Raw genomic sequence first — 26,746 nt, forward strand, 5'->3', positions numbered from 1 at the left:
CTCCTCCTCCTCCTCCTGCTCCTCCTGCTCCTCCTCCTCCTCCTCTTCCTCCTGCTCTTCCTCCTCCTCCTCCTCCTGCTCTTCCTCCTCCTCCTGCTCCTCCTCCTCCTCCTCCTCCTCCTCCTCGTCCTCCTCCTGCAGGTTGGTTTTCTGGACAGCGGTAAGGTCGTGGCTCTGGACGTGTCGTACTACAGTAACACAGGAAACTCCATGGACCTGTCCCTGTCGGTGAGTGACATCATTAACCGCGGAGTATTTTCTGATCACACTGTATGATGATGTCATGCTGATGTCACCTGTGTGGTCGTCCAGGTCCTGGAGCGCGCTCTGTTCCACATGGAAAACTCGTACAGCGTGGCGAACATCCGCGGCCGAGGCTTCCTGTGCCGCACCAACCTGCCGTCCAACACCGCCTTCAGAGGCTTCGGAGGGCCGCAAGGCATGATGGTCGCTGAGAGCTGGATGACCGACGTGGCTCAGAGTCTGGGGAGGTCGGCAGAGGAGGTTTGTGGGTGAATAAAGTCAGACGTGATGAACCAGCTGATGAACAGCATCCAATCAGTGTCTCCGTCTGCCTCCAGGTGCGTCGGCTGAACCTGTACGTGGAAGGCGAGTTGACGCCCTACAACCAGATCCTGGATCAGCTGACTCTGGACCGCTGTTGGGACGAGTGCCTGTCCCGGTCTGGATACCAGCAGCGCCGAGCCGCCGTCGACCTGTACAACAGGTAAGTGAAACTGTATGAGCAAAGTGTTTGAGCTCCATAAGAACCTGGCTAACCGTCAGAGACACCACAGGTGAAAAGTCCTGAGAGCAGCCTTTCTGTGTTTCTTCAGACAGAACCGATGGACCAAACGAGGCCTCGCCATCGTCCCCACCAAGTTTGGCATCAGCTTCACGGCCGTCTTCCTCAACCAGGTCTGATGAACAACCCGGCGGCTGATTGTGTGTTTTTTTGTGAAGGCCTGAATATGTTTGATTCAGTGTTTTGTTGTGTGTGCAGGCCGGCGCTCTGGTCCACATCTACACAGACGGCTCAGTGTTGTTGACCCACGGGGGGACAGAGATGGGACAGGGACTCCACACCAAGATGGTCCAGGTACAGGAGCTTCACTACTCGCTTTAATATTCAGGTTTTTCATCTTTTTTAGCTTTTTTTAAATTGTAAATCTGTTTTTATGGTTAATGGAGATTCTGGTTTCAGGTCATTTCAGTGTAAATGGCACCGTCTGGTGGCCGTTAGAAGAACTGCAGCTTCAGATACATGAGACTGACGCTTTGTTAAAGCTGTGTGTGTGTGTGTGTGTGTGTGTGTGTGTGTGTGTGTGTGTGTGTTTCCAGGTTGCCAGCCGGGTTCTGGGCGTCCCCTCTTCAAAGATCCACATCTCAGAGACCAGCACCAACACGGTCCCCAACACCAGCCCCACCGCCGCCTCTGCCTCCTCCGACCTCAACGGAGCCGCCGTGCAGAACGCCTGCGACATCCTCGTGAGACGTCTGGAACCGTACAAGACCAAGAACCCCAAAGGATCATGGGAGGACTGGGTGAGCAGAAGTATTAAGAATATTTAACAGTAACAGAATCTAAACTCTCTAATAAGTAAATGTAAGAAGAAATAAAATGAGACTAGAAACAGAATCATAAATAAATAAGATAAAACAGATTTTATATACAATAACAACACACAATGAAATGTCAGCTGTTCTGTAGCAGGTCGTCTGACGCACGTGGCTGGATGATGTCACTGATGTGTGCGTACCTGTGTTTCAGGTGAGGGCGGCGTACTTCGACAGAGTCAGCCTCAGTGCAAACGGATTCTACAGGTGAGTTCACACGTCGAGTCTCTGCTTCAGCTCACCTGTCCAGGTTCAGAGTGTCACCGTCTCCTCTGTGTCTTCAGGACTCCAGATCTCGGTTACGACTTCGACTCAAACTCCGGTCGAGCGTTCAACTACTTCACCTACGGAGTCGCCTGTTCAGAGGTGGAGGTCGACTGTCTGACCGGAGCGCACAAGGTGAATCTGATGTTCAGACTGATGCTGAAGGATCAACGTTAGTTCAGTAACTGAAAACAGATATTTATGTGATATAACTTCATTTATTGTCTTTTTGTTCAAGTAAAGCAACAAAAAACTTTGTTTGCCACAAAATACGACAGTTTTCAGACAGTTGACAATTTTCAGTTGAAGCAAGTGACACCATGTTGTTTCCAGATGTGTAACAACCTTCTCTTCATCAGCAGCAGCTGCAGGTTACATTTCCCTCCAAGATACTGAATCAATAAATTAAGTAATAATCATGAAAGATTCAGCAAGGTGGTTTATATCTGTTCCTTTCCTTTGTTTCCTCGTCTCAGCTCTTGTCAGATGATTCGATGTTATGGAAGTGATTCGTAAAAGGTTTCCAGATGTTGTAAAACATAAGAGAATCTTTATGTGATGTGTTTATATTGTAGAACCTGAGCACCACCATCGTGATGGACGTGGGTCACAGCCTCAACCCAGCTATAGACATCGGACAGGTGAGTGTACAAAACACATGCAAAGTAAGTAGATAATTAAATTCAATAAAATATGAAGACAGTAAGTGAATAAGTATAATATCTTTTATAATATAAAACAATAAATTAACAGAGAAGAAATACAGGGAATTGAGTTCAGAGAGACGATGAAGGTTCTCGCTCCTCCTCTGCTCAGAAAAGTGTCCAGATCTTTAAGATATAATTGATCCACCGCGTTTGTTTTGGAGGAATTACATCGTTCATCTGAGAAGAATCTGACCTCTGACCCTTCAGAGTGAGATGTGACTCTGTCCATGTCTCCAGGTGGAGGGGGGGTTCATGCAGGGTCTGGGTCTCTTCACACTGGAGGAGCTGCATTACTCACCTCGGGGCGTCCTCCTCACTCGGGGGCCTGGTTCCTATAAGATCCCGGCGTTCGGAGACATCCCCGCCGAGCTCACCGTCTCGCTGCTGCGGGACGCACTGAACGACAAGGCCATCTTCTCCTCCAAGGTCACTGACATCACTGACATCATCATCATCATCACCGCTCACACAGAGCAAACTGACTCCTTAGACTTCAGAGCTGATGACATGTTTTCTCTCCAGGCCGTGGGCGAGCCTCCTCTCTTCCTGGCAGCTTCAGTTTTCTACGCCATCAAAGACGCCATCAGCGCCGCCCGCGCAGAGGCCGGCATCAGCGGCCCGTTCAGGCTGGACAGCCCCGCCTCCGCCGAGAGGATCCGCAACGCCTGCAGCGACCGCTTCACCAAACTGGTACGAAAGACTGATCAACATCTGCCGTTTATTTTTATTGATCAACAAAACATCAGAGAAACTGGAGAAAAGTCTCTTCATTGATGTTTATTGATCAGATTTCTCTCAGCTCTTTAAAAAATAAGCCAATCAATGATCAATGGAGGCAGTCAAGTATTTATTTCCAGGTGTGGTGCTTTAAAGTTTTGGTACAAGGAGGCGGAAACTCTCTCTCTGTTTCTTTAGAATATTGAACATAATGAAAACACTGCATCACTTTCTACATGTTTGTGTTGCAGTGTCCTGCTGCTGAACCTGGGAGCTTCACGCCGTGGTCTGTACAGGTCTAAGGACGCTCGACCAGAGAGAGAGAGAGAGAACCGCCACTGATGATCTGAAACTACAAACGCACAACGAGCCGTTCTGTACTCGCACATCTCAGTCACTAATCGTGCATTAGCTTATATTATATATAAATCACACTTATTGCTATATCACATCCGTTAGCTGCGTGGCGCAGCCTGAAGCTAAAGGGCCCGACTCAGGAAATGAAAGTCGATCTTCCACTGTAAAGAATGTCGTATCAATTCACTGTGTTCCAGATGTGAATCATCATGTAGCTGCTGCACTTTTACCTCAGCTCATATTCTTCACCGTCAAATGATGATTTTATCCATTTTCACTTTATGTTACAATGAATTTCTGCTCTGCTTAAACCAATAAAACGTCTGGAAGCATCTGCTGCTCGAGTTTGTTGGTAACAGTCTGTGATTGGTTTTCATTAACTAGTCCTGAATCTGCTAAGTCTGTGTGGTAACTAGTTCTTAACCAGTGATTTACTCAATCTGGTTCAACCACTAAAACTCAAGCAACATCTTAGCAAGTGGAGAGCCGTTAGCATTGTTAGCATTAGCCTTCTAACATCTGCGGTTTGGATTGACTGAGCTCATTTATATTGATCAGGTCACATTTACTCTTCACTATAAATAATGATCATCTTTATTTATTCAGCACCTTTAAAACACAGTTACAAAGTCATTCACAAGACGAGTATAAGAGGAACAATAAAGAACAGATTTAAAACTGCTGAAAGCTTGTGGGTGTGGGTGATGGTTGATGGGTGGGGGGTGATGGGTGGGGGGTGTGGGTGAAGGTTGGTGGGTGTGGCTGGTGTCAGGACCTTGACACTCAGGTGTCACAGCAGCTCTGGCTCCATGAGGATCACCTCCGTGTTACTTGTGTGGCGGGAGTGTGAAGTGTCACATGTTCGTCTCATCGTCCACGTGTCGTGCTGCACGTCTCCCTCACACTGTTCATGCGTCACTGTCTCTATAAAGACGTGACGCTGAGATTCGTCTGTGATCTAACATCAATAAACGGTCCAGCTGAGTCGGCCTGATTGCGGCTGAATGTCGGCACGCCCGGCTCAGAGCTGTGTAGTTTGTTGTGCTGCGGCCTCGTCCTCTAGCATCAGTGTGTGTGTCAGTACTGAGTCTTTAGTCTTCATCATGAAGAAGAGTGTGTCGTCTCTGCAGGATCCTGGAGGAGCGTCAGTGTGGTTGGTGTTTTCCAGGATCTCCTCAGCACATGACGCTGTGGGACATCAGCTGTTCCTGACTGATGCAGTGACCTTTACAAACAGCAGAGGGCGCCGTCAGCTCTGAGCTTGACCCGACCTGCTGTCATGTTTCACACCAACACGACTCGATGAGGTTTGACAGAGAGAAGGAGACAGAGACAGAGTCCTGGTTCTGGTCCGTCACAGTCGGTGCTGGATTATGGCTCACAGCAGGATGGAGACTAAACCGGTGATCTTCTGTCTGAAGACGCTGCTGCTGTTCTACTCCTTCATCTTCTGGGTGAGGAAACGCTTCATCCACCTTCTGCTGCAGAATGTCTTTATATTTTCACTTTTCATTGTTTCATTCTTCTTTTAAAAACCCTGATGATCTCTGACACGTTTCAAACATGTTGCTAAAGTCTTTTATTCTCATGATTCTAGTCACGATCCAAAACACACTTTTCCACACTTCACTGTCTGAAGCTGATGTCTTGGAGGTTTTTAATTATAGTGTAGCACCGTTAAAGATCGTTTACTTGAAGTGGAAGGAAGCCATTTTGTATTTTATATTTAACTGTACAGGAAAGTGAAATTCACCTTTAAAGAAGAATCATATGTCAGAGGGAAAGTTTGGGTTTTAATCTAAGACTTGAACTGTTCATGATGTGGGACATCGGGACATGTGCTGTGTGATGAGGTCAGAGGTCACCCGCAGGTCAGAGCTTCAGTAATTATCTGGACCCTGAGGAATGAGGAGGAGGAGGAGCTGTGACACCAGGACGATAATGAAGATGTGAAAATACAACAGCAGGATCCCAGTGGCCGGTCTGAACATCACCCTGCTTGTTTCCTTCTCCTCAGTTCCCTCGTCAGGACTTTAGTCCTGGTTGTTTTCTGTTGCCATAGTTGCCACCTGGACTCAGTCGTTTCTTGTATTCAAATAGCCCAGGTCCTGGTCCAGGTCCTGGTCCTGGTCCTGGTCCAGGTCCTGGTCCTGGTCCTGGTCCTGGTCCTGGTCCAGGTCCATGATCTTCTCGTCTGTTTGTCACTTTGTCACTTTGCTGTCAGAGTTCATTACAGAGTCAGGTCCATGATCTTCTCGTCTGTTTGTCACTTTGTCACTTTGCTGTCAGAGTTCATTACAGAGTCATGTGCTGCTGAATCACTGCTACACACACACACACACACACACACACACACACACACACACACATACACACACACTCACACACACACACCCACACACACACACACACACACACACACACACACACACACACACACACACACACACACACACACACACACACACACCCTCCCTCTCTGTGATTCAGCTTCTTTCTTTCTAAATCCTGCTGAAATAGAATACTTCCTCATTGCTCGATGGTCTGACCTGTAGCCCCTCCCCCTCAGGTGACAGGTGTGGTCCTGCTGTCGGTGGGGTTGTGGTGGAAGTTCATGTTGGGCCCCTACATGTTACTGATCTCCAGCGCCCCGTCCAACGCTCCGTACGTCCTCACCGGCACCGGAGCCGCCATCGTGCTGTTCGGACTGTTCGGCTGCTTCGCCACCTGCAGGGGGCGCCCCTGGATGTTACGACTGGTCTGTGCACGTCATGATGTCATTACGTCTTGATTGAGACTAGATTCTCATTAGGACCAATAACCTGTTAACTAATCATTTTGACTTCTGCATGACCTCTGACCTCTGACCTCTGACCCCTGCTCAGTACGCTGCGTTTCTGTCTCTGGTCTTCATGGCTGAACTCATCGCTGGAATCTCTGGATTCATCTTTCGCCATGAGGTGAAAACACACACACACACACACACACACACACACTTTACAAACAGAAGCAGTTATTCATACTGACTGAACTCTGAACTGAACTGTGTGTGTGTGTGTGTGTGTGTGTGTGTGTGTGTGTGTGTGTGTGTTCAGATCAAAGGGACGTTGCTCACCACCTACAGCGATGCAGTGATGACCTATGATGGACGAGATGACAGGAGTCTGGCTGTGGACGGTGTCCAACGCAGAGTCAGTGTCTCTCTCTCTCTCTCTAGTTATGACTAACTAACTCCAGGTGACTTTAGTTCAATTATCTTCAGTATTAATGAACCTGATGATTATTTCCTCCAGAAAAACTCTGTGACATTTTCTTTCTCTTCAGTTTTTATCTTATAAAATAATGTTTCCTCCATGTCGACTCTTTAAATGACGCAGAGTCAATGAGTTAAATGACAAACCAACCATTGAATCTTCTGTTACTTTCACTATGTCAGTGTAGATACTGGTCCCACAGGTGTCCCACAGGTGTCCCACAGGTGTCCCACAGGTGTCCCACAGGTGTCGCACGCTCAGACCACTTCTCTGTATTTCATATGTTTTGATGTGTATGTGTTTTTGAGCTAAACTCAGACAGGTGAGTGTATTACCTGTGTCTCTGCAGTTACACTGCTGTGGAGTGTATAACTACACCAGCTGGTTCAGCAGTGTGTATTTCCCGGTCGGGGGGGTTCCCGCCAGCTGCTGTGTCAGTCTGTCCGACTGCAGCGGAGCCGACCTGAAGAACGCAACTTTGGCTGCACGTAAAGTCTACAAACAGGTCAGACACACACACACACACACACACACACACACACACACACACAATTCTTTAGACCTGAGTAACTGTAAAATATTTGTCTTTGACATTCGTCTGAAAAACATCCAATTAGCAGCTTGAGATGTCATTAACAAGATCACAGTGAGTGAGGTGTGTGTCTGCAGGGCTGTTATGAGCTGGTGACGTCCGTCATAGAGAGCAACATGGGGATCATCGCTGGAGTCACCTTCGGCATCGCCTTCTCTCAGGTGAACAAACAGGAAGCAGCAGCCACTAACCAAATATCACGAGACAAAATATACATTTCAATTTTCCAGAGTGATGAAGCAGTTTGATGTGAGGCGAGGAGAGTGTCTGTGTCCCATTAGTCCTGAGAGTGATGCTCGTTGTCATGGTGACCACCTCACCTTCACCTCCACCTCCTGACATGAGTTTACATGTAAAATAGAAACATGTCTGGTGAACTGGTCGTCACTGTGACCAATCAGGGTGCTGATGATGCTGAAGGAGGCCACGCCTCCCATTGGCTGAGGTCACTGTTAAGTTTGATATTCACACTACTCCCACATATATGAATAAACAATGTATGATGGATATTGTGGAGCACACACAGACACAGACACAGACACACACACACACACACACACACACACACACACCTGTGACAGCAGTGATCCTCCAGGAAATAAAGAGTTAAAGTGAAAACCTCTCTGTGTGTTTGTCTCCAGTTCATAGGAATGTCTTTGGCCTGTTGTTTGTCTCGCTTCATCAACGCCAACCAGTACGAGATGGTCTGACAGGTAAGACACACACGCACGCGCGCACACACACACACACACACACACACACCCTGACAACACACATTGTCCTTATGATGTCAGTCACCTCCATCTGCTCTTATTTTACTGTTTTCTTTCTGTTATAGAAAAAAGATGAGGATGCACATCACCATGGAAACCTGACATGCATACCACTTTCTTGAATCTGATTGGTTGTCTGTGTTAGGAAATAATACATCATTAATAATGTTAAATAACTTGAGGACACTCTCACTGAGAGGGCACTAACTGAACCACACACCCTGTCGTTTTTATTCCTGTTTGTTTTGTTGTTTATTTCTGTTGTTGTTGATCGTGTTCCTGAAACAATCTCTCCATGAATCTGAACACGTTAACAACGTCTCCAACATTTTGACTGATGAAGACCATGTCATGTATTTGAAAGCTCCAGAACAGCTACTAAATGTCGTCTTCTGTATTGTATTTTGTTTTGTGCTCACTCGGCAGACATACTTATTCCATGAACTTTGTCTCAGGGGTCGACAGGGGCCCGAAACATGAGCGTGGCCCTGGCTGCTCCCTGTTATTACACTATGTTATTTATGTTTATTACAGTGTTTTTATTGTTTGCGTGTTGATTGTGTGAAACGTCATGTGGTGAGAAATAAAACAAGAAAACAAACCAGAAACTTTTTTTATTTATTGAAAACAATGATAAAAACACAAATAGTGACATATTTAAATATTTGTCTTCAGACATGAAATTAATTCATTACTAAACGACTGAGAAAATGACAGACAGGAAATACAACAAAGTAGAACATGGTGAACTAGAATCAGCACATTGATAACCATATCCTGTATAATTCATAAACATACAGATGATTAATATGCTAATGTTCTTCTTCAATTTTCCTTTTTCAGTTTTTTTCAGTTATTTTTTTCTACACTTTTAATTAAGTAAAACTACAACAAGGTAGAAATACTCCATCAGTACAAGAGTCCAGCGTCACAGTGAAAGTTTTATCGCAGTTGTTTACCTTTTTTTACGCTTCCGGGCGTCTCCTGGTAACCACGGCAACTGTCCCAAAGCTATGAACTCTGGGTAATTCCCTCTGGCAAAGTCTGTAGAAATGCGGACTTACGGAAAGTGTCTTCAGACAGCAGGACAGAACTGGACCTCACGCACTGACCGGGAACGAGCCTCAAAATCTGAGTCAGTGGGAGTTTGACCTTTGACCTTTGGGATATAAAATGTCATAATTTCATCATGTTATCCTGTCCACAGGCTGGTTAAAACATATTGTAACTTTAAACCTTTATTGAAAAACATTCAGACGGACGAACAGTGCAGAATACAATAGAGGCGGGAAAAATAAATTTCATTACTGTAAAATTAAGAGGAGCGGCGCGTGGGACGTCCGTTAAACCGGGTAACATTTACTGACGTTCTACATGACGTCAGATGGCCTTGCCCCCTGTGATTGGCTGTCTCCGGAGGTTCGGTCTTTCCCTGACAATCCCCGCCTCGTCCTGCTGATGCTGCCCAACACACCCGCAGACCTCCCGGTGCTCCCTCTGACAGATTAACGGCACACACACCGGCACGACCGAAGAACAGCAGCGGACACACGGTGAGTTCACCGGACACCTTCACCCGTCACCGAGCTTTCACGGTTCGTGTGACCAACTGTCCCCGAACCTTGGGCGGCGAACGTCACGGTGGCTGCTCTGTCGTTTCGTCCCCGGTGATCACGGAGACTGACACAGGCAAACCGCCGGTAAGATTAGAAATGGATCCGGACACACTCAGCTACAGGCGGTTTGTTTCCTCCCGTTATTCTAACAGTTGTTCGGTTGCCGTTTCCTCGAATTTAAATTCTAAACAACACAGTGGATCCTGGTTCCGTTATCGGACGCGGTCAGACTTCGACACAACACCGGTGCGCAGAGAAATTTTGATCTTCCACTCGAAAATTACCAGACACCGATACAGTAAGGTCTGATGTGTGAGTGAACGTGTCTGTGTTTAACGGAAGAGGTGGATGTCGGGAGATTAACGGAAAACCTGGACATGTCCGATAATGGGTGCAGTCCGGCAGCGTTAGCTTGCAGGCTGCTTTAGCGCTAATTAGCGGCAGCTCGTGGTGGATTCTCAATCCAGACACATTAACGTTCATCTCCTCACTTTAACGAGCCAAGTGTTTGTCACCCGGTGATGTAATAACTGTAATCACCAACGGGAATATACCGTTAGTTCGTTTGCTAATTGTGTTAGCTGCTGATGCTGGAGACTTCCTGGTTTCTCAGTCTGCCTTTACTTCTTGGACTGTACAGGTTTATGTAAAGTCTTAGTTCGTGTTTGGAGATGTTTGTTAGCACCTGGTAGCTAATACCATGAGGCTAACTGCACCTCCATCCTCACTCTGTGTATCTGTGCTTTTATTGCAGCATGTTTCCTGTCTGAGCTCCGGGTGAAACGGGCGGCAGGAGAAGCTCTCCATCCCCGGCAGTGACACCAGGCTTTCAGGGTGAAACCACAGACTCTTTCACCAGGAAACTGATCCATGTTGGAGTGGTGAGTGTCTGTGCAACCTGGTCCAGCTCTCGGGGGTCAGGAGCTAGTTAAGACTTGACCCGGGATCTGGCTGCGGCCTCATAATAATCCTCTAAAGAGCTTAAGCGGGCTAAGTTCGTCCCTGGACTGTGACAGGTGGCGTGATCACCATGATGCAGATATCTGACTCCTACAACCAGAAGAACTCGCTCTTCAACGCCATGAACCGCTTCATTGGCGCCGTCAACAACATGGACCAGACGGTGATGGTGCCCAGCCTGCTGCGGGACGTCCCGCTGGACGAGAACGGGGACGTGAAGGCACCGAGGCCCGCCAACGACACCACACCCGCCGCCGCCGCCCACTGCACCACCTGCTTCCACCAGGACGCCGACATGTACAGCTCCTACGTCCTGCTCAAGTCCATCCGCAACGACATCGAGTGGGGCGTCCTGCAGGGGGACGGGCGGGGGAAGGACAGGGCGGGTGTGACGGAGGTGTCGCGGGTGGAGGCGGAGGAGGATGACCTGGAGAAACAGTTTCGTTACCACCTGAACGGACTCCACACGGTTCTGTCCAAACTGACGCACAAGGCCAACATGCTGACGAACCGCTACAAGGAGGAGATCGGCTGCGGAAATTAACCACGGACGGATTCATTTATACAAGTTCTACAACCACACAGGTGTTTTTAACACGGTTCAGCTCGTTAGTTAATTAGTCAGACACTATTAAATTCCTGCTTCAGTGTTATGGGGAACAAACTTCACTTCATCATTTCCAATTCAGAGTTCAAGGTTCATTAGTGAACTTGAAGTGATGCTGAAACACCACAAAAAAACTAATCATTTCCATTAATGAAACCTGAGCATCTACTTCCTGTTTCAACACATCAACCTGTCTTGATGTCACTGATCCCCCAGACACATGGAGTTAAATGAGGTCATGGGTCATTTTGACCTGTTATATTCTCACGTTTTAGATTTTTTAGAGAGAAAAATAGTTGTTAGTTTGAAGAGCCAGTGTCTGACCCTGCTACAGGTTGTACGCTGGATTTCAGCAGTCGAGTTCAGACCAGGTCTGATCCCCGGGGGGGACGTCACAGGATTCTGCTGCTTCAGTTTGGACCACTCTTGTTTTAATGTGTCTGTTTATGGACGTGGCACATTACATCACTTCCTGAAGTGCCACTTCAAATGTTAGAAAATCTGAATTCTCTTTATCACCGTTTGTCATGTGGGGTTGACTTCCTGACACTGATAAGCAGCCGATTACCAAATATTCAATGTCAAAGTGTCCTTGAACGCACCTCCAAGGAGTTTTCTGATCCGTTAGTTTCAGCTGCTTCACCAGACTGATTCAAAACCAAACACTGATTTTACTGGATGATCTCTGCAACAAGTTTCAACTTAATTAACAACAACATTGAAATGATTTTTAGAGTTGATGAACTAACATTTGTAAAAACACCAGTGTGGTTTGTAAAAAAAAAAAAAAAAAAAAAAAAAAAGGGACTGCAGCTGTTGATTGGACAAAAAACTGGAGAAATAAGAACCTGATATTTTCTCTGGTTGTTTGTCCGACTGTAGTTGTTGAAGACACACAGTGGGTGATTGGCTTTTTGTCTTGGGGCTGTTTGCACTATGTTTTCAGGGTTATTGTTTATCTGTCTTTGTTTGTCCTCTCTCTCTGGACGTCCTTCATTTCATGCTGTAAATTCAAATCTATGCAAACGCACCGAGGGCAACGTGCTCGGCGGGAAACCTCTGCAGAGTGGAACCTGCTCTGTGACGAGACTGAAGAGGAAGCGGCTTCGTTAATATTTGTTCTTGACTGCACACGCACAAACTGAAGAGAAGTCCTTTATTTTCAAAATAAAACTCCCTGACCTGCTTCAAATGTTCATCTTAAATGCAGCTGACAAACTTTAGACACATGATGACACTTCATTGATCTCTAACCATTACGATTCCAGTGCAAAATGATCAATACTAAAGTCGATATATTGCTGGAGTATGACACCAGCCAATCACAGGTGTATTTTGGCCATTGAGTTTACTTGTTTACAGAGATTTCGGAGCGAATCTTAATTGGACGTTAAAGTGTCTGTCAGGCTGCAACTCATTCAAAACCTCCGCTGGATTTTCCTGAATTTATTTTCTTGCATCAAAACATGAACAACGTGATTATTGACAGATGTTGTTTCTGTTGCGATGAAGACGAACCAGAGTTTAACGAAACCGTCTTTAAAGGATCCGAAGGTTTGAAGCAGCAGCTCAGTCACTGTGCTTCATTTCTGGAGCTGCGTAAAAATACTGTATGTGAAAATATTAATGCAATATTCCACAGAGCAATGCTTTTTTCCATTTAATGTCCAGCTTGAAAATTAAAGGTTTTGATGAGTAGTTTGGTGTTTTGATTCATTCTCAGACTAATTAGTAATTATAGTAATTACAACATTTGTCTTTTACTCTCATATGTTCTAGTCATTTAATGGTAGTTTGATTATTTTAAATGTATTCTAGTTTACTTAATTTATACTTTAATCCACCAAGATACAACAATTCTAAGATGTTTAAGAGTTTCATCTTGAGATTCTTCCAATTTAAAATGTATATGAAATATTCTCATTTTGTTTATTTAGGTTAAAGATCCTAAATGGAAACTTCCTCCTTTAGATCTGCAGCTTTTTGTGATGAGGTTTTGTAAAGATGAACGTGTGGCCTTTACACTGATTTACTATAATTTATTACATATTATATTCTCAATAAACCCAAACATAAACCTATTTAAGGCCGTTCACTGACCACAGTTGAAAGCCTTCATCAGACGTTTGGTTTAAATGAAACTAATGTTTTGGTGGGGTCTGGTTGCTGGACCCCTTCAAGGTCCCGTGCAGAAAGGGGAATAACTACTTATATACTGCAACACATTTCTTTATCTTGTTGAAGACAAGAGGAAGAGAACGTTGGTCCCGACCTGGATGAGTCTCTGCTCCTCAGAACAAAGATGGATCTCGACTCCGACCGTGAATCACAGATCATCATGTTCATCATGTTCCAGGAAGGAAGCTGAGTCACATCATCTGAGGAGTTGGTGAAAAACAAACCTCCCTCTGTAAAGACTTATGTTCAGCTCAAACACACTGGGGGGGGGGGTGTAAGGGGCAGCTAGGGACCACAGCCTGAGTAAGACGTTCACAACAGACACAAACACTTTGATTTCAGACCAGGTCCAACAACACGTCGTACAAACTAGTTCTTTTCTACAACAACCTGAGTCTCACTGTCAGTTACAGCTTACATCTGATCAGCTGATGGACGTCGCCCTTTAAAGTCAATGATCCTGCCCATAGACCGGTCGCTCTTTAAAGACAGACAGCTGGGTTCAGGAGAGTCTGGTCTCTGCTGCTGGATCCTGAAACAAACAGAACTGATCAATGTGCATGTTGGATAAAAACTTGTGATGCTGTTTTCTGCTTCAACACAACACACAGAGCTTTGAGTGTGAATAATGATGGAGCAGTGATCTGAGTGCTGAGCTCTGACATGGAGAAGAGTCATGGACAGTTAGAGATCCTCATCTCACCTCTGAGCTCTGGTCTTTCTCTCATGTTCCCCACACAGAGTGGTTTTAGAGGGAGGGGCTCCCTCCTCTCTGTCCTCACACTGATCCATGCTGCCGAGTTCACATCCACATCAGCTCACACACACTTTCTACCTTCATGTGGAGAGAAACACACATCATTCATCTGCACATCAACTCAAATGTACATCATTTCTCCAGCTGCTCCTCCACTGATTGGCTCTTCTTCTCTGTTTCATATCAGTGTGAGGCAGAGGAAGCTGCCATCAGCTGCTGCACTTCTACCATCCGTCCACTAGATGGCGTCATGAAGCTGCAGTGACGTGAGTTGTTATTCAGATCTACAGGACTACAAGAGACTGATGAGAGGTGAGTCAGTCTCTCATAGGTCTCTGGTCGTTGACACAGCGCATGTTGTCAGCCCGCCACACTGAGTCCACATCAGTCCACATCAGTCCACATCTGTCCTGTCGTGTAAATCTAATGACAGACCACTCACCCACAGAGAAAGTCCCAGCTGTTCTCCAGTCATCAGTAAGTGGAGCTACACAGTAATAACGACTCTGTGTTCAACTATTGACCATCAACTAACTCTGTTTCTACTGAAAACATCAACACAACATGGCGGACACATTTAATGTCTGTCCAGACTTCACAGTTAGAGCTCTGACTCAGTTACAGTAACATTATAATAACACCACAACAACAACAACAACCTGAAGGTCAGATAACTGAGGTAACGACAGGTGTTAACATGTAAACCATTACAAACTGTTCACTTTACCTTCAGAGGAGAAAATAATCTGCGTCACAATGTTAGGTGAAAGTGAAACTAAACTTCAACCAGTAAACGGAGAGAGTAGAGATACAGATCAGAAACTTATGGACAGAAAAGTCAAGAACACGTTTTGTAATTTGACTTTGTTTAGAGACACAAACCTTTAGAAACAACCAAACTCCTGGAGGTTTAGTGAGAAGTCGGTGTTTGTTGGAGAGAAACCAGGTCACTTTCACTGTGTTTTATAGTTGCTATGGTAACAGAGTGCAGCGGGAATGAGTTAGCATTATAGCACTTCCGGTTCCATCATCCTTTAGTCTTTGGGTTTCAGGCGCTATATATGATTTTTGCTATCACTACATAGCTAACGTTAGCATTAGCAGGTGTTTACTTACCAGTCTAGAAGAAACGTTGTGAGTTCACCATCAAACTTCATTCCTTTACTCACCAACATCTGTCTCCAGAGGTTGAAAGAAACACCAGTGTCAACTCTTCTCTCTGTCACGTCTTTTCTTCAACTGAAGTTAGCATGCTAACCAGCTAGCCGCTCCAGTCTGCCCTGAAGACGAAGCTGCTCGGTCACCAATGTCCTTAAAAACATGAGTCCTGCTTTTAAAAAGCTGCTGTGACTGTGAACAAGTTACTAAATGTGTAATATAGCGCCCCCTCCTGATAAATAAAGGACCCCACCTGTGAAGATTCACCAGGTGTTTCTCTGATTACAAATCAACATGGCATCATTAGCAGGGCTAAACCTTACTATACTATATACTATACTATACTATACTATACAATACTATACTATACTATATACTATACTATACTATACTATATACTATACTATACTATACTATATACTATACTATACTATATACTATACTATACTATACTATACTATACTATACTATACTATATACTATACTATACTATACTATATACTATACTATACTATACTATATACTATACTATACTATACTATACTATATACTATACTATACTATACTATAGTATACTATACTATAGTATACTATACTATACTATATACTATACTATACTATATACTATACTATACTATATACTATACTATACTATATACTATACTATATACTATACTATACTATACTATACAATACTATACTATACTATATACTATACTATACTATACTATGTACTATACTATACTATACTATACTATATACTATACTATACAATACTATACTATATACTATACTATACTATGTACTATACTATACTATACTATATACTATATACTATACCATAATGAAGCGTAATGCATTAACTTGAGAAAAAAATATTCTGTTTTTTTCGGAATTAATGACATAATTATTTCGTTATTTCAGAAAACAATATTTATTTTATCTTTTTAGTGAAAAGCAAAATAAAAAGTTTTTTTAAAGAAAACTTTTCCCAGAATTTTGAGGTAATTATGTCGTTAATTCAGAAAACAGAGCACAACTTTTTTAGGAAACCTTTTTTTAAACCTTTTTTTAAATCCAGGATTTTTTTTAAATTTTTTTTGGTGAAAAGTTTTTTAAAAATCTTGTTTTTCTGAAATAATGAGATAATATTTTCATTAATTCAGAAAAACAGAAACTTCTGGAAAACCCTGCACCCATTGAGCATTGCCAAAAAATGCCACAACTGCTGCAAATGCAAGTGGTGCATAAATGATTCCAGGTACAGGTTATAGACTGGCAAAGTAACTGGCAACAAGGGGGCGCACTGTAAAATATGATTATAGTGTAATGCACTGGTAAAAAGGGATAAACTGTGAAAATATGCAGAGTAAAAACACGGGTATACTCTGTCAAAAAATATGTGAGGAAGTCAGGTGAAGATGAACTGTTAAAAACACAACAACAAGTGACAATCACTGAATAAAAACTAAATAAAATGGCCAGGGCCAAGACTGCCGAGCAAAGTAACAACCATCAGCAGTAAAACTAAAATAAAAAACTTCCTCACAACTTCTGGTAAAAGTTTAGTTGCTCATGGTTTTCATTGCATAACCCTCTTTTCAGTTTTTTTAATTTATTGTCCCCAAGGGGAAATTAATTTTGACAGATCTGTACAGAGAATGCCAACACATGCACATTACACATCATTACACAACAGTAAATTTAACACATAATCTCATGTCAGTTGAGAAATAAAGGAAAGAAAAAAATAGGAGGTTTCTGTAAAATAGGAAATGAAAGTAAAAGAAATTGAACTACAAACAAACACAAACCATGTGAGAAGGGATTTCCCTCTGTGACTCCAAATACTGTAAAACCATCTGCAGCCAAGAAACATTTAATGTCCATGTAATTTCATATTTGACATGAAGTCAATTCAAACTGAAGCCCATGTCTACAACATATAGTTAATTTCTGTCTGTCTTTTCTGAGAATGAAAAGTATCAGCTGTTTCTGAGAATGCAGTCATTCAGAAACAGGATGTAAAGACTGACCGAGGGGGAAATGCAGTCACACCTTGCAACAGCAAATGTGAAGATGGACAGTTTTCTTCTTATTGTTTTTGACTTTGGTTTCTTCCATCAGATGCACTTCCTTCATATTTAGTTTAAAGAAGAAGAACTACATTTATTATTTATTGTTGTCAACGTGCCTCTAGAAACCAGCTCTAGATTTATCAAGAGATTAAACTTTGGCTGAAGTTTGGTGGAATAAATGTGAATAAATAAAACTACAGGTAGAAAATAGTTTAGTTTACATCTACTTCATGAGAGCCGATAACCGGATGTTGTGATGTTGCTCAATGTCCGCGGAAATGGCGGCACGGACAGTCGGACAACCTGAGAACATGGTTCCGAGGGCCGCCGGCAAAACAACAGGCAAAACTTTTAAGTGAAATTATTTGATTTAAACTCTGAGACGGTTTTCCCAAATGTGTTGAAAATATCCAACAAAGGTAAAGAAAGCTGAGGAGACCTGGAGAACCCTGCAGGGAGCTGGTGAAGTCCAGACAAGAGGGAACTATAAAACCACACTCAGGCAGGTTCATGGCAGATAGGCCCTAAAAACAGCTGAACTTTGGCTCAAACTTGGTGGAAACTTCAACCACAGTTTGAGTTCCGATAAATGTGAACAAATACAACCAAACGCGTAGAAAAAAAGACAAATTTAAACTATTAAAATCAGTCTATATTAGATATTTTAAATAAACTTGAAAAGGCTGATGACGAAACCGGATGTTCTCGGTACCATTTCCGCTAGCTTGACGTGAGTTACTAGCTTGAGGAAGTCGGAGTTAAACTAAAGTTCAGGCCTCTGTAGGTGTGACAGGTGTGAGGAAGCGCGATGAGCCGCTGCAGGAGGTAAGTTTGTACAAGTGCTGAAGATCAGGCCTAAAACCAGCCGAGCTTCCACATGAAGCGCAGTGACGTAATGTAGTTTAGCATTAGCTAACTGTAGCTAGCTGCATGGCTAACCACCTGTCTGCAGAAGAAACTGATACACACCAAAATAACTGTTTATTAACTGTCTTTTCCCTTTTCACATGATCATTTTAATTACACATCAACGAGATAAATCACCTTATTAAGCAACCCTGACCCAGGCCTCCACATGAAGCGCAGTGGCGTCATGGAGTTTAGCACCCGCTAACTTTAGCTAGCAGCATGGCAGCATGGCTTCCTGTCTCCATAAGAAGCTGATACAGCTCAGATTTTTAATTATTAAATTATAAGTTAAAAGTAACTCCACAGTAATGAGAACCAATCAATCAGCTAGTAGGTCAGCCTCAGTGGCCTGGAGTTAGCTCCTCTCTCTAATGTGCTAATTAGCTTTTAAACTTCAATAAAAAAGATTAAACCAGAACCTGAGCGACTTTTTGTCTAACGGGGTATTTCTACCCAGTAGTATTTGTACTTTTACTTAAGGTAAAGATGATTTTCTGGCTGCAGATGCTTCTGGAGAAAGTTAATCTAGTATTGTTTCCTTTAAACGGTTTATATTATTAATTTATAACATATTTATGGGTGTAATGTTGCTGTTTTATTTTAACTTTAAGCTGCCTCGTGCAAATCTGATGCAGCTGTGAGTGTGAATTCAGTTTGTGATACTTCATGTCAAATGTTCAAACACAGATGTTTCATGTTGTGTGTCTTGGCTGCAGATGTTTTGTCAGAGGATGAGTCATAATCAACAAATCATTTATCATTTATTTTGATAGATTTAAGCTGGAAATTCACAAGCTACCCAGCATTATGTAAAGTAAATTAAACCAGCTGTGATGAACACATTAATGCATCAACAATTATCACCCAGTTATATAATATATATCTAGTACTTATATATTTAGTACCTGAAACTTGTGCACTTTTATTTTGGAGGCAGGATTAAGTGAAATCTGTTTTTGTGTCTGCAGTTGCTTCATGAGAAAGTTTCCTGTAATATTGAAGGTCACAGAGGGAAATGACTCTCATGTTTGATGTGGCTCAGTGTTTATTTTGTGATTCCACTCATGAGGAAGATTAGGAGTCATGTGCTTCAGCTGCACATAGAGTCCATGTTTATTTCAACGTTTCTTTTACTTTCATTTCAGTCAGAAATCAGTGATCCAGCAGATCCAGTCGTTTTAAACTGTTTCTGATTTGACGAGTTCGATGTTTTAATGATTTATTGACCTGTTTTCTTTCTCCACAGGTTCATGTGGTTCATCTTACTTCTTTGTGTGAACACAGGTGAGTGTATTAACATGTTTTCTATCTTTTGTTTAAGCACTGAGGTTGAAAATGTCCTGACATATTCCAACAAAACAACCTCACGCCGAGACACAGATACAGATATTTTATTTTATTAAAAACTCAAAGAAATAAGTAAAGATCTGGCAGTGTGATTTCATGAGGCAGAACAACATCTGTATCAGAGCAGCTGCATCAGGAGACGCCCTTCAGCTTGGACTGTCTCATCTTTGTTCACTCAGATCATGACGTTGATTCAGAGTCTGACTCCGAAACACAAAAAGCAAACATGTTGTGACACACACACACACACACACGCACACACACACACACACGCACACACACACAAACATTAAACACACACACACACTGTGTTTGTTATGTTGTCTTTCAGTGAGCTGCCAGGCTGTCGTCGAGGGTTTCATCGGAGACAGCGTCCTCCTGCCCTGCGTCTACACGGAAAAAGACCCTCAACCAGAGAAGGTCAACGTCTACTGGAGGGACAGAGACGACAACATCTTGTTGGACATCATCAGCGGCACCCACAATATGAAAACCCAGAACGAGAAGTTCAGAGGGCGAGTGATCAGTCCCCCTGATCTGAACAGGAAGGGAAACTTCTCCGTCGCCCTGCAGAACGTCCTGGAGGACGACACCGGACTGTACGAGTGCCACATCCCGGAGGCCGGCGTGGAGCAGAGAGTCCAGCTGACTGTCACAGGTGTGTTCGCCTGCTCATGAGTTGTGTTTGACCTGCAGCAGAAACGAAACACTGAGGATGTGACATCATTGATGAGAAGACGTGTTGATACCCTGCTGAACGTCTCTCAGAGTCTGGATCCACTGGAGAGTCCAGCACAAAGATTAAACCTGCACCAGGTCCAGACCTTTAAAGCCGGTTCAGATCCAAAGTCAGCGACAGTAACACTCAGTTCATGTCTTCATGTTTGACTTCCTACATCTGAGGGAGGATCATGGTATCTGACTGATATTAATAATGAATCATAATGTTTCCAAACGAAGTCCAGATACTGTGAGTGAGTTGTGTCTGAAACAATCGCCTGAAGCTGCTCTCTGTTCTTCATGTTGCAGGAAAACGTGTTGGAGTATCAGGATCAGATCCAGGACCAGCTCCTTCAGAACCACCAGCTGGTAACGCTGCAGTAACACTGACCCCCCCCCTCCTCACTCAGCTGTCTGTCCTGTCATTGTGCAGTCTGGGCTGGACACAGGTTCACACATGAACCGTGGAGCTTCAACAGAAACATCACACACCAGCTGATGAAGGTTCTGCTCTAAAAACCAATAAAACAAAACAACTTTAGTTTCAGTGATAAAACGACTTTCAAGTCACAACTCTCCTTTAAAAAGAATGATTACTCACCTCCATCGTTTCAGCCTCAGCTCCTCACTTCCTGTCTCACCCGAGGTTTCTTTGTGTTTACTGACCAGAGAGAAACAAGAGAACCAGAATGTTTCCACAGCGATGACCTGAAGTAACCTGCTGCCGCTCTGCAGTCTGTGCCTTAGTTAAAATGGCTGCAGTAAGAGTTTACACTACCCCCAAGATTCACGGTGTTATAGTCACCTGCAGCAAGTTCCCTGGGTGATAAGAGACCGACTGAAACATCAACCGTCCTCTTCAAGTGCTGCTATGAGAAGTATATGTCCTTAGACATAAAATATATTAATGTAGTTTCTATAGGAATCTAATTCCAACATTTTTAGTAGTAATCCAACCGGTTCTGGTTTTCGGTTTCATAACCCCCTACTTGTGAGTCAGCCCCTCCTGCCTATGGTTATAACCAGACTCTGAGCTGTTCCCGCCTCACAGTCCCAAACTGTTCCACTTCAGGTTCCTATTAAAGGCATTTCTGCCTTTGTTCAGATCACTACAGTGACAGAGAGGAGAGTCAACCCCCCGCTCTGTTAGTTATGGAGAGGAGCTCATGGTATGTCATAGTAAGTCATAAGATATGATGTAGTAAGGCAGGACATGTGGCCCTGCCTGTCCACTGGGGGGCGCTGTCACCACTAATGAAAACCACTTAGAAGCTCAGTGTTGAGGTGAAATCTGAGTGATTCAGTTTGGAGCAAAACTTCATTTCAGACGCTTCGATAGTTTTCAGCGTTTCAGTTACTAATGATCAGATATTAAGGGCAAAGCTACTTTATTATTATTATTACAGGGTCTATGTTTTATTGTGATAATGACATGTAGAACTGTCACAGGTTAATCTTATTTATTCATTTTTTTTACTTATTTATAAAAGTGCAAAACACCAAAGAAGAAAATATTGAAGTGATAAAACATTAATTAAATTATGTTTACAGCTGTCATTAGATTATGACAGCTCAGTGTGATTTATTGGATAATGAAGGATGAATCCACGGCTGTGAACTTCAGCCTCTAGTATATTTAACACTGAAGACTTCAGTCTGATTGAATCTCTGCAACACACTCACAGTTCATCATCAGATTCTTTACGCCTGTTTCACATGTGTCCATATGCTGCACTAAAACTACACTTGCAGCTGATCTGGATCTGAATCCTTGCTGCTGGTATCAATAACCGAGGTCATATTTATTTAACTGCTGTTTAATCCTGGTTGAAGGTTTCTGATACAAGTTCAATGTAAAGGGTGTGTGTGTGTGTGTGTGTGTGTGTTTGTTGTACACACACACACTGCGTGTTGTTGAAATGAATTCTGCACTAAACCTAAAACATCACTCTGGAAACAAACGTTTCATTTCTCTTTTCAAAGTAAAAGCAGATGACTGATTTGACCATTGTGTTTGAAGAGAGTGTGCTGCTGAGGTCTTTTATTCTGAAAAGAGTGTACTACTGGAGTCTTTTATTCTGAAATAAAAAAAAGTTGTACAAATTTGATGTTTGAGTTTTTCTGCAGTAACAACCTCTACTACAGTTACTACTATCAGTACTACAGTTACTACTATCAGTACTACAGTGACTAGCTATCAGTACTAAAGTTACTAATATCAGTACTACAGTTACTACTATCAGTACTACAGTGACTAGCTATCAGTATATTTACTGTAGTAACTTGTTCCACCTGTTACTTCTTCTTCTACTGTAACACATGTTCTTTAAGTGTCTCTACTTCAACTACTCCTCTAATACTACTGGTACTACTTGTAATGCTTGTTGCTGGTAGTACTACCACTGCTGCTACTGCAGTACTAAGTATAAGTCACTTTGTCTGTGTGTGTTTAATGTGTCAGTTAGTGTGCGTGTGTGTGCGTGTACGTGTGTGCGTGTGTGTGAGGTCAGACTGTAGCTGGTGCAGTTGCAGTATGAAGCACAGTGTCTCCCTCTGGTGGTGGAGGGAGTGTTGAGTCTGAGCAGCAGCGCGACGCCTCAGTCTGACTGTTATCAGTGTGAAGCAGCTGCAGTTTGGGCACGTTATCATCTTTCATGTTTTCATCTTTCATGTTATCATCTTTCATGTTATCATCTTTCATGTTTTCATCTTTCATGTTTTCATCTTTCATGTTTTCATCTTTCATGTTTTCATGTTTCATGTTTTCATGTTTGTTCAGTGATGCCTCAGAACGACACAGTTTGTGTCTGGGAGTTCAGATTCTGACTGAAATGAGAGGAGCAGCGTTTTGTGCGTCAAGAAGAAGAAGAAGAAGAAGAAGAAGAAGGTGATGGAGCTCCAGATTCTGACCATGTGACGGTCCCGTATGTTTCACTTGTGTATTCTGTTGTTATAAATCACACGCTGTCATATGACCAGGCTTTAGAGCAGCTGAGGAGACAGGAAGTGGGAGGATTGATGATGCTGTTGTTTCTCCACAGCGCTGCACTGATCTGGATCTTCAGCATCATCAGGTCAGTCAGTCTGTTCCTGTGATTCATTCATTATCGTTTTATAAATGTCAGTAATCCTGGTGTCTCTGGATTCAGACAGTGAAGCTGAAGGTGTTTCTCACTTTGTTGAGAGATGTTCTGATGTGTGACTCACCACCTTTAATTAACTTTACTTCTCTGTAAGGACTGGCAGCGCAGCAGCTGTGACTAACAGGAACATGTGTGATGTCACAGTGAACTTCCAGGTCCACATGGAGACTCCTGTTGGAGAAGACGTCCTGTTGTCCTGCGTCTACAACAATAACAACTCTGTCCCGGAGGAAATCTCCATCCACTGGCGAGACAAACACGAAAACGTCATACTAGACGTCGTCCACGGCGTCCCGGACTTCACGTCCCAGAGCCGGATCTTCAGAGGTCCAGTTCCCCGGTCTGTACAGGAAGGGGAACTTCTCCATCGTCCTGCAGGACGTCCAGGAGGAGGACAGCAACGACTACGCCTGCATCGTACCACGACTGAACGTCCAGCAGGACACCAGACTCTCTGTCTCAGGTCTGTAGCCGCCCCGGGGGGGGCGGGGCTAAATAAACCACAGGACAGACAGAGAGAGTGAGCATCATGGATCAAAGTATTGATCCAGATCTTCTTCCTGTTGCAGGTGAAAGTCGTGTCAGAGCATCGACCCTCCATCTGACTGCTTTGTGTCTCTCTCTTCTTCTGTGGTGGAAACTGGACTGACGCTGCTCGCTCATAGGAAACAGTCAGTGAATTCACTCCAAGTGAAAAATCAATGTTGTGATTGATCGTGATTTTAATTTGAATGATCCAGAATGGATGTGGTCGTCACACACAGCGAGTCCTGTCCAATCAAACCAATCCATCCTGTCGATCAGAGCTGATGTCAGCAGCTGTTTGATAACTGATCAATACACAAACAAAGACAGACAAGTTTCCCCGTCAGTCCATTGAATCAAATTCACTTTTTATAATGAAGAAAACTGGCGATAAATAAATAATCATTTATTAAATATAATGATCCGCCCCAGCTTCACAGGAGGGAATGTGATGCGTTCACTGACCAAAAATACATCAAGAAAATGTGAAGAAGAAGAAAACATTGATCCTCTCTGTCCACTCCTTCATGAACAACACTATGCTTCACCATTTACTCAAGTTTGTTATTCAGTTTCTGTTGTGTGGTAACTATGGTGACGGATGACAGGATGTGTTGGCTCCTGCAGAACTCACTATGAAACTCATTAGTGTCCTCTGCACATCTGCACATCTGCACATCTGCACATCTGCACCTCCTCCCCTGAGCTTTTATTCTGAAATAAAAAATATCTTACATAATTGTTTCTCTGAGTAAAATCACTGTTCACTCTGCTGCTGTGTGTGTGTGTGTGTGTGTGTGTGTGTGTGTGTGTGTGTGTGTGTGTGTGTGTGTGTGTGTGTGAGGAGAGAAATGAAATTTATGCAGAAACGAAACACATGTAACTTCCTGTAAACATCTTGCTGCAGCGTCACCTCCCTCTTCCTCTAGTTCACAGAGAAATGTGCTGAGCTTGTCCAACAGGAAGTCACTCCCCTGTTAAAGGTGGGAGGGTGATGATGATGATGATGATGCTGGCTTCCTCTCAGAACAGACATTCAGAGCAGAGAGTCGACATGGACGCCGTGAAAAGGTCAGTTTAACTTTAACTCTGAGACGAGGTTCAGGTTGTTGCTGAAGTTCATTCTCTCAGGTTCGATCCTGAGTCACATCCTCTGGGATCAATCCAAGGGGCCACGCCCCCAGGTTAACCAGGTTAACCACATTAACCAGGTTAACCAGGTTAACCACATTAACCAGATTAATAACATGCATGTGTGAAAGTAAATTGTTTGATTTTATGTGTGAACAGCTGATTGAGTGAAAACAGGAGAAACAGACAGTTTCTACATGAAGAGACAAAAACCAGCAGCTGGATTCACAGAGACAGACGTCAGACTGCTGTACAGAGCAAACTGGACTGTGGTGCAATGAATTCTGGGTAAATTAGGACTTTTTTCGAAATAAAATATCAACTAAAACCGCATCCAACCTCTGAGCTCAGTTTACCCTCTGAGAACATGTTTGTCTACAGGAAGTTACAGGACGTTTTACTTTGAAACTTCGTCTTGTCTCTCTCCATAACATCGTTAGAACCCACGTTATCAGCCACGACTTCCTGTCTGCTGACTGATCGTGACCAGTCTGACCAGTCTGACCAGTCTCTGTGAGACCTGGTGCTGGTCTCATCTGGATCATAAAGATGTCTGACCTCACACTGATGGTGTTCCTAATAATCTGAGCAGCCTGTATGTTTCTCCACAGCTGTGCAGGGATGTGTCTGTGGATGATGTTGGCCTTCGCTGGTCAGACAGGTGAGTTTGTCCAGGTGTAAACACACTCACCTGGTGGCGGTCAGGTGTCAGACCCTAACTCTCAGGTGTGTGTATCTGTGTGTGTGTCTCACAGCGAGCGGCCAGGTAGAGGTGCAGGCCTTTGTCGGACAGGACGTCCTGCTGCCCTGCAGCTTCCCAGGTGTGGTAGGTGACCTCCCACCTGAGAGAGTCAACGTGTCCTGGAGGAACCACGGAGACCGGGAGGTGCTGGCCATCGCCGGCGTCCAGAACCTGACTCAGCAGCACAGCGCCTTCAGAGGGCGAGTGACCAGCTTCCCCGACCTGTACCCACAGGGAAACTTCTCCATCGTCCTGCGGGACGTCCAGCCGCTGGACGGCGGCGTGTACGAGTGTCACATGGTGGTGGACTTCAGGCAGCGGGTCCAGCTGGGAGTCACAGGTGTGTAGAACTGAACCTGGACCTGGGGGGAACCTGTAGGATCCTGGTTCTGGATTCTCAGTGTGTTTTACAAGCCAGGAGGTTTCAGACGTCACTGAGGGAGAGACAGGGATCAATATCGTTATTGATCCTCATTATCAGTCTGATATCAGTTTTTATTATCAGAAAAAAATAATTAGAGAGAGAAAGGGAGAGAGTCAGAGAGAGGGAGAGGGAAGGAGAGAGAGAGACAGAGAGAGGGAGAGGGAGGGAGG

The 26,746-nt window shown here is 43.8% G+C and overlaps 5 protein-coding genes, 1 long non-coding RNA gene and 1 pseudogene across 16 annotated transcripts in view; 6 read left to right on the forward strand and 1 right to left on the reverse strand.

The window, feature by feature from the left end:
• Positions 1 to 3,994, forward strand: part of xdh (xanthine dehydrogenase) — a 14,855-nt gene extending 10,861 nt beyond the window's left edge. The window contains exons 23-34 of the mRNA XM_023396466.2: positions 142 to 228; positions 313 to 504; positions 582 to 727; positions 837 to 918; positions 1,004 to 1,099; positions 1,342 to 1,545; positions 1,772 to 1,824; positions 1,902 to 2,016; positions 2,457 to 2,522; positions 2,826 to 3,014; positions 3,111 to 3,278; positions 3,557 to 3,994. Of these exons, the coding sequence (XP_023252234.1) occupies positions 142 to 228; positions 313 to 504; positions 582 to 727; positions 837 to 918; positions 1,004 to 1,099; positions 1,342 to 1,545; positions 1,772 to 1,824; positions 1,902 to 2,016; positions 2,457 to 2,522; positions 2,826 to 3,014; positions 3,111 to 3,278; positions 3,557 to 3,607 (1,449 nt within the window). The 3' untranslated portion in view covers positions 3,608 to 3,994. The remainder of the gene's footprint in view (positions 1 to 141; positions 229 to 312; positions 505 to 581; positions 728 to 836; positions 919 to 1,003; positions 1,100 to 1,341; positions 1,546 to 1,771; positions 1,825 to 1,901; positions 2,017 to 2,456; positions 2,523 to 2,825; positions 3,015 to 3,110; positions 3,279 to 3,556) is intronic.
• Positions 3,995 to 4,406: 412 nt separating this feature from the next.
• LOC111646846 (tetraspanin-7-like) lies at positions 4,407 to 8,221 on the forward strand. Its single transcript, XM_023396406.2, has 7 exons — positions 4,407 to 5,116; positions 6,232 to 6,420; positions 6,548 to 6,622; positions 6,758 to 6,853; positions 7,266 to 7,421; positions 7,586 to 7,669; positions 8,150 to 8,221. Exons 1-7 carry the CDS (start codon positions 5,036 to 5,038, stop codon positions 8,216 to 8,218), a joined length of 750 nt encoding a protein of 249 aa, XP_023252174.1. The 5' UTR covers positions 4,407 to 5,035; the 3' UTR covers positions 8,219 to 8,221.
• Positions 8,222 to 9,545: 1,324 nt separating this feature from the next.
• Positions 9,546 to 13,162, forward strand: LOC111646850 (mid1-interacting protein 1-B-like). Of its 2 annotated transcripts, none has more exons than XM_023396410.2 (2): positions 9,546 to 9,834; positions 10,652 to 13,162. In XM_023396410.2, the coding sequence occupies exon 2, from the start codon at positions 10,928 to 10,930 to the stop codon at positions 11,399 to 11,401; it is 474 nt and encodes a 157-aa protein (XP_023252178.1). In that variant the 5' UTR covers positions 9,546 to 9,834; positions 10,652 to 10,927; the 3' UTR covers positions 11,402 to 13,162. The 2 variants fall into 2 exon arrangements, with proteins under 2 accessions (XP_023252178.1, XP_023252179.1); XM_023396411.2 differs by lacking the exon at positions 9,546 to 9,834 and adding an exon at positions 9,841 to 9,981.
• Positions 12,607 to 15,700, reverse strand: LOC147817296 (uncharacterized). Of its 8 annotated transcripts, none has more exons than XR_015436486.1 (3): positions 15,569 to 15,700; positions 14,346 to 14,477; positions 12,607 to 14,174 (listed from the first exon to the last, which is right to left on the reverse strand). It is a non-coding gene; the product is annotated as an uncharacterized LOC147817296 (long non-coding RNA). The 8 variants fall into 8 exon arrangements; XR_015436488.1 differs by lacking the exon at positions 15,569 to 15,700 and adding an exon at positions 15,516 to 15,530; XR_015436485.1 differs by lacking the exon at positions 15,569 to 15,700 and adding an exon at positions 15,282 to 15,368.
• A 2,594-nt stretch (positions 15,701 to 18,294) lies between these two features.
• On the forward strand, positions 18,295 to 22,714 carry LOC111646848 (programmed cell death 1 ligand 1-like). Its single transcript, XM_023396408.2, has 4 exons — positions 18,295 to 18,460; positions 19,791 to 19,828; positions 20,223 to 20,549; positions 20,921 to 22,714. Exons 1-4 carry the CDS (start codon positions 18,444 to 18,446, stop codon positions 21,070 to 21,072), a joined length of 534 nt encoding a protein of 177 aa, XP_023252176.1. The 5' UTR covers positions 18,295 to 18,443; the 3' UTR covers positions 21,073 to 22,714.
• Positions 22,715 to 23,714: 1,000 nt separating this feature from the next.
• LOC147817297 (uncharacterized) lies at positions 23,715 to 25,016 on the forward strand (annotated as a pseudogene). The gene is made up of 2 exons (XR_015436482.1): positions 23,715 to 24,217; positions 24,324 to 25,016. The product of XR_015436482.1 is annotated as an uncharacterized LOC147817297 (transcript).
• A 193-nt stretch (positions 25,017 to 25,209) lies between these two features.
• LOC147817298 (programmed cell death 1 ligand 1-like) overlaps positions 25,210 to 26,746 on the forward strand; it is a 3,303-nt gene continuing 1,766 nt past the window's right edge. The window contains exons 1-3 of one of the 2 annotated variants that reach the window (XM_087171120.1): positions 25,210 to 25,350; positions 26,022 to 26,071; positions 26,166 to 26,492. In XM_087171120.1, the coding sequence (XP_087027246.1) occupies positions 25,274 to 25,350; positions 26,022 to 26,071; positions 26,166 to 26,492 (454 nt within the window). In that variant the 5' untranslated portion in view covers positions 25,210 to 25,273. Of the gene's footprint in view, positions 25,351 to 25,565; positions 25,699 to 26,021; positions 26,072 to 26,165; positions 26,493 to 26,746 lie in introns of those variants that run through there. The other variant, XM_087171121.1, reaches the window with a different exon arrangement.

Source organism: Seriola lalandi, unplaced genomic scaffold (assembly GCF_002814215.2).
Source record: "Seriola lalandi dorsalis isolate HSWRI2012SDOR001 ecotype SW California unplaced genomic scaffold, Sedor1 jcf7180002054977, whole genome shotgun sequence".
In the NCBI taxonomy this organism is placed as follows: domain Eukaryota; kingdom Metazoa; phylum Chordata; class Actinopteri; order Carangiformes; family Carangidae; genus Seriola; species Seriola lalandi.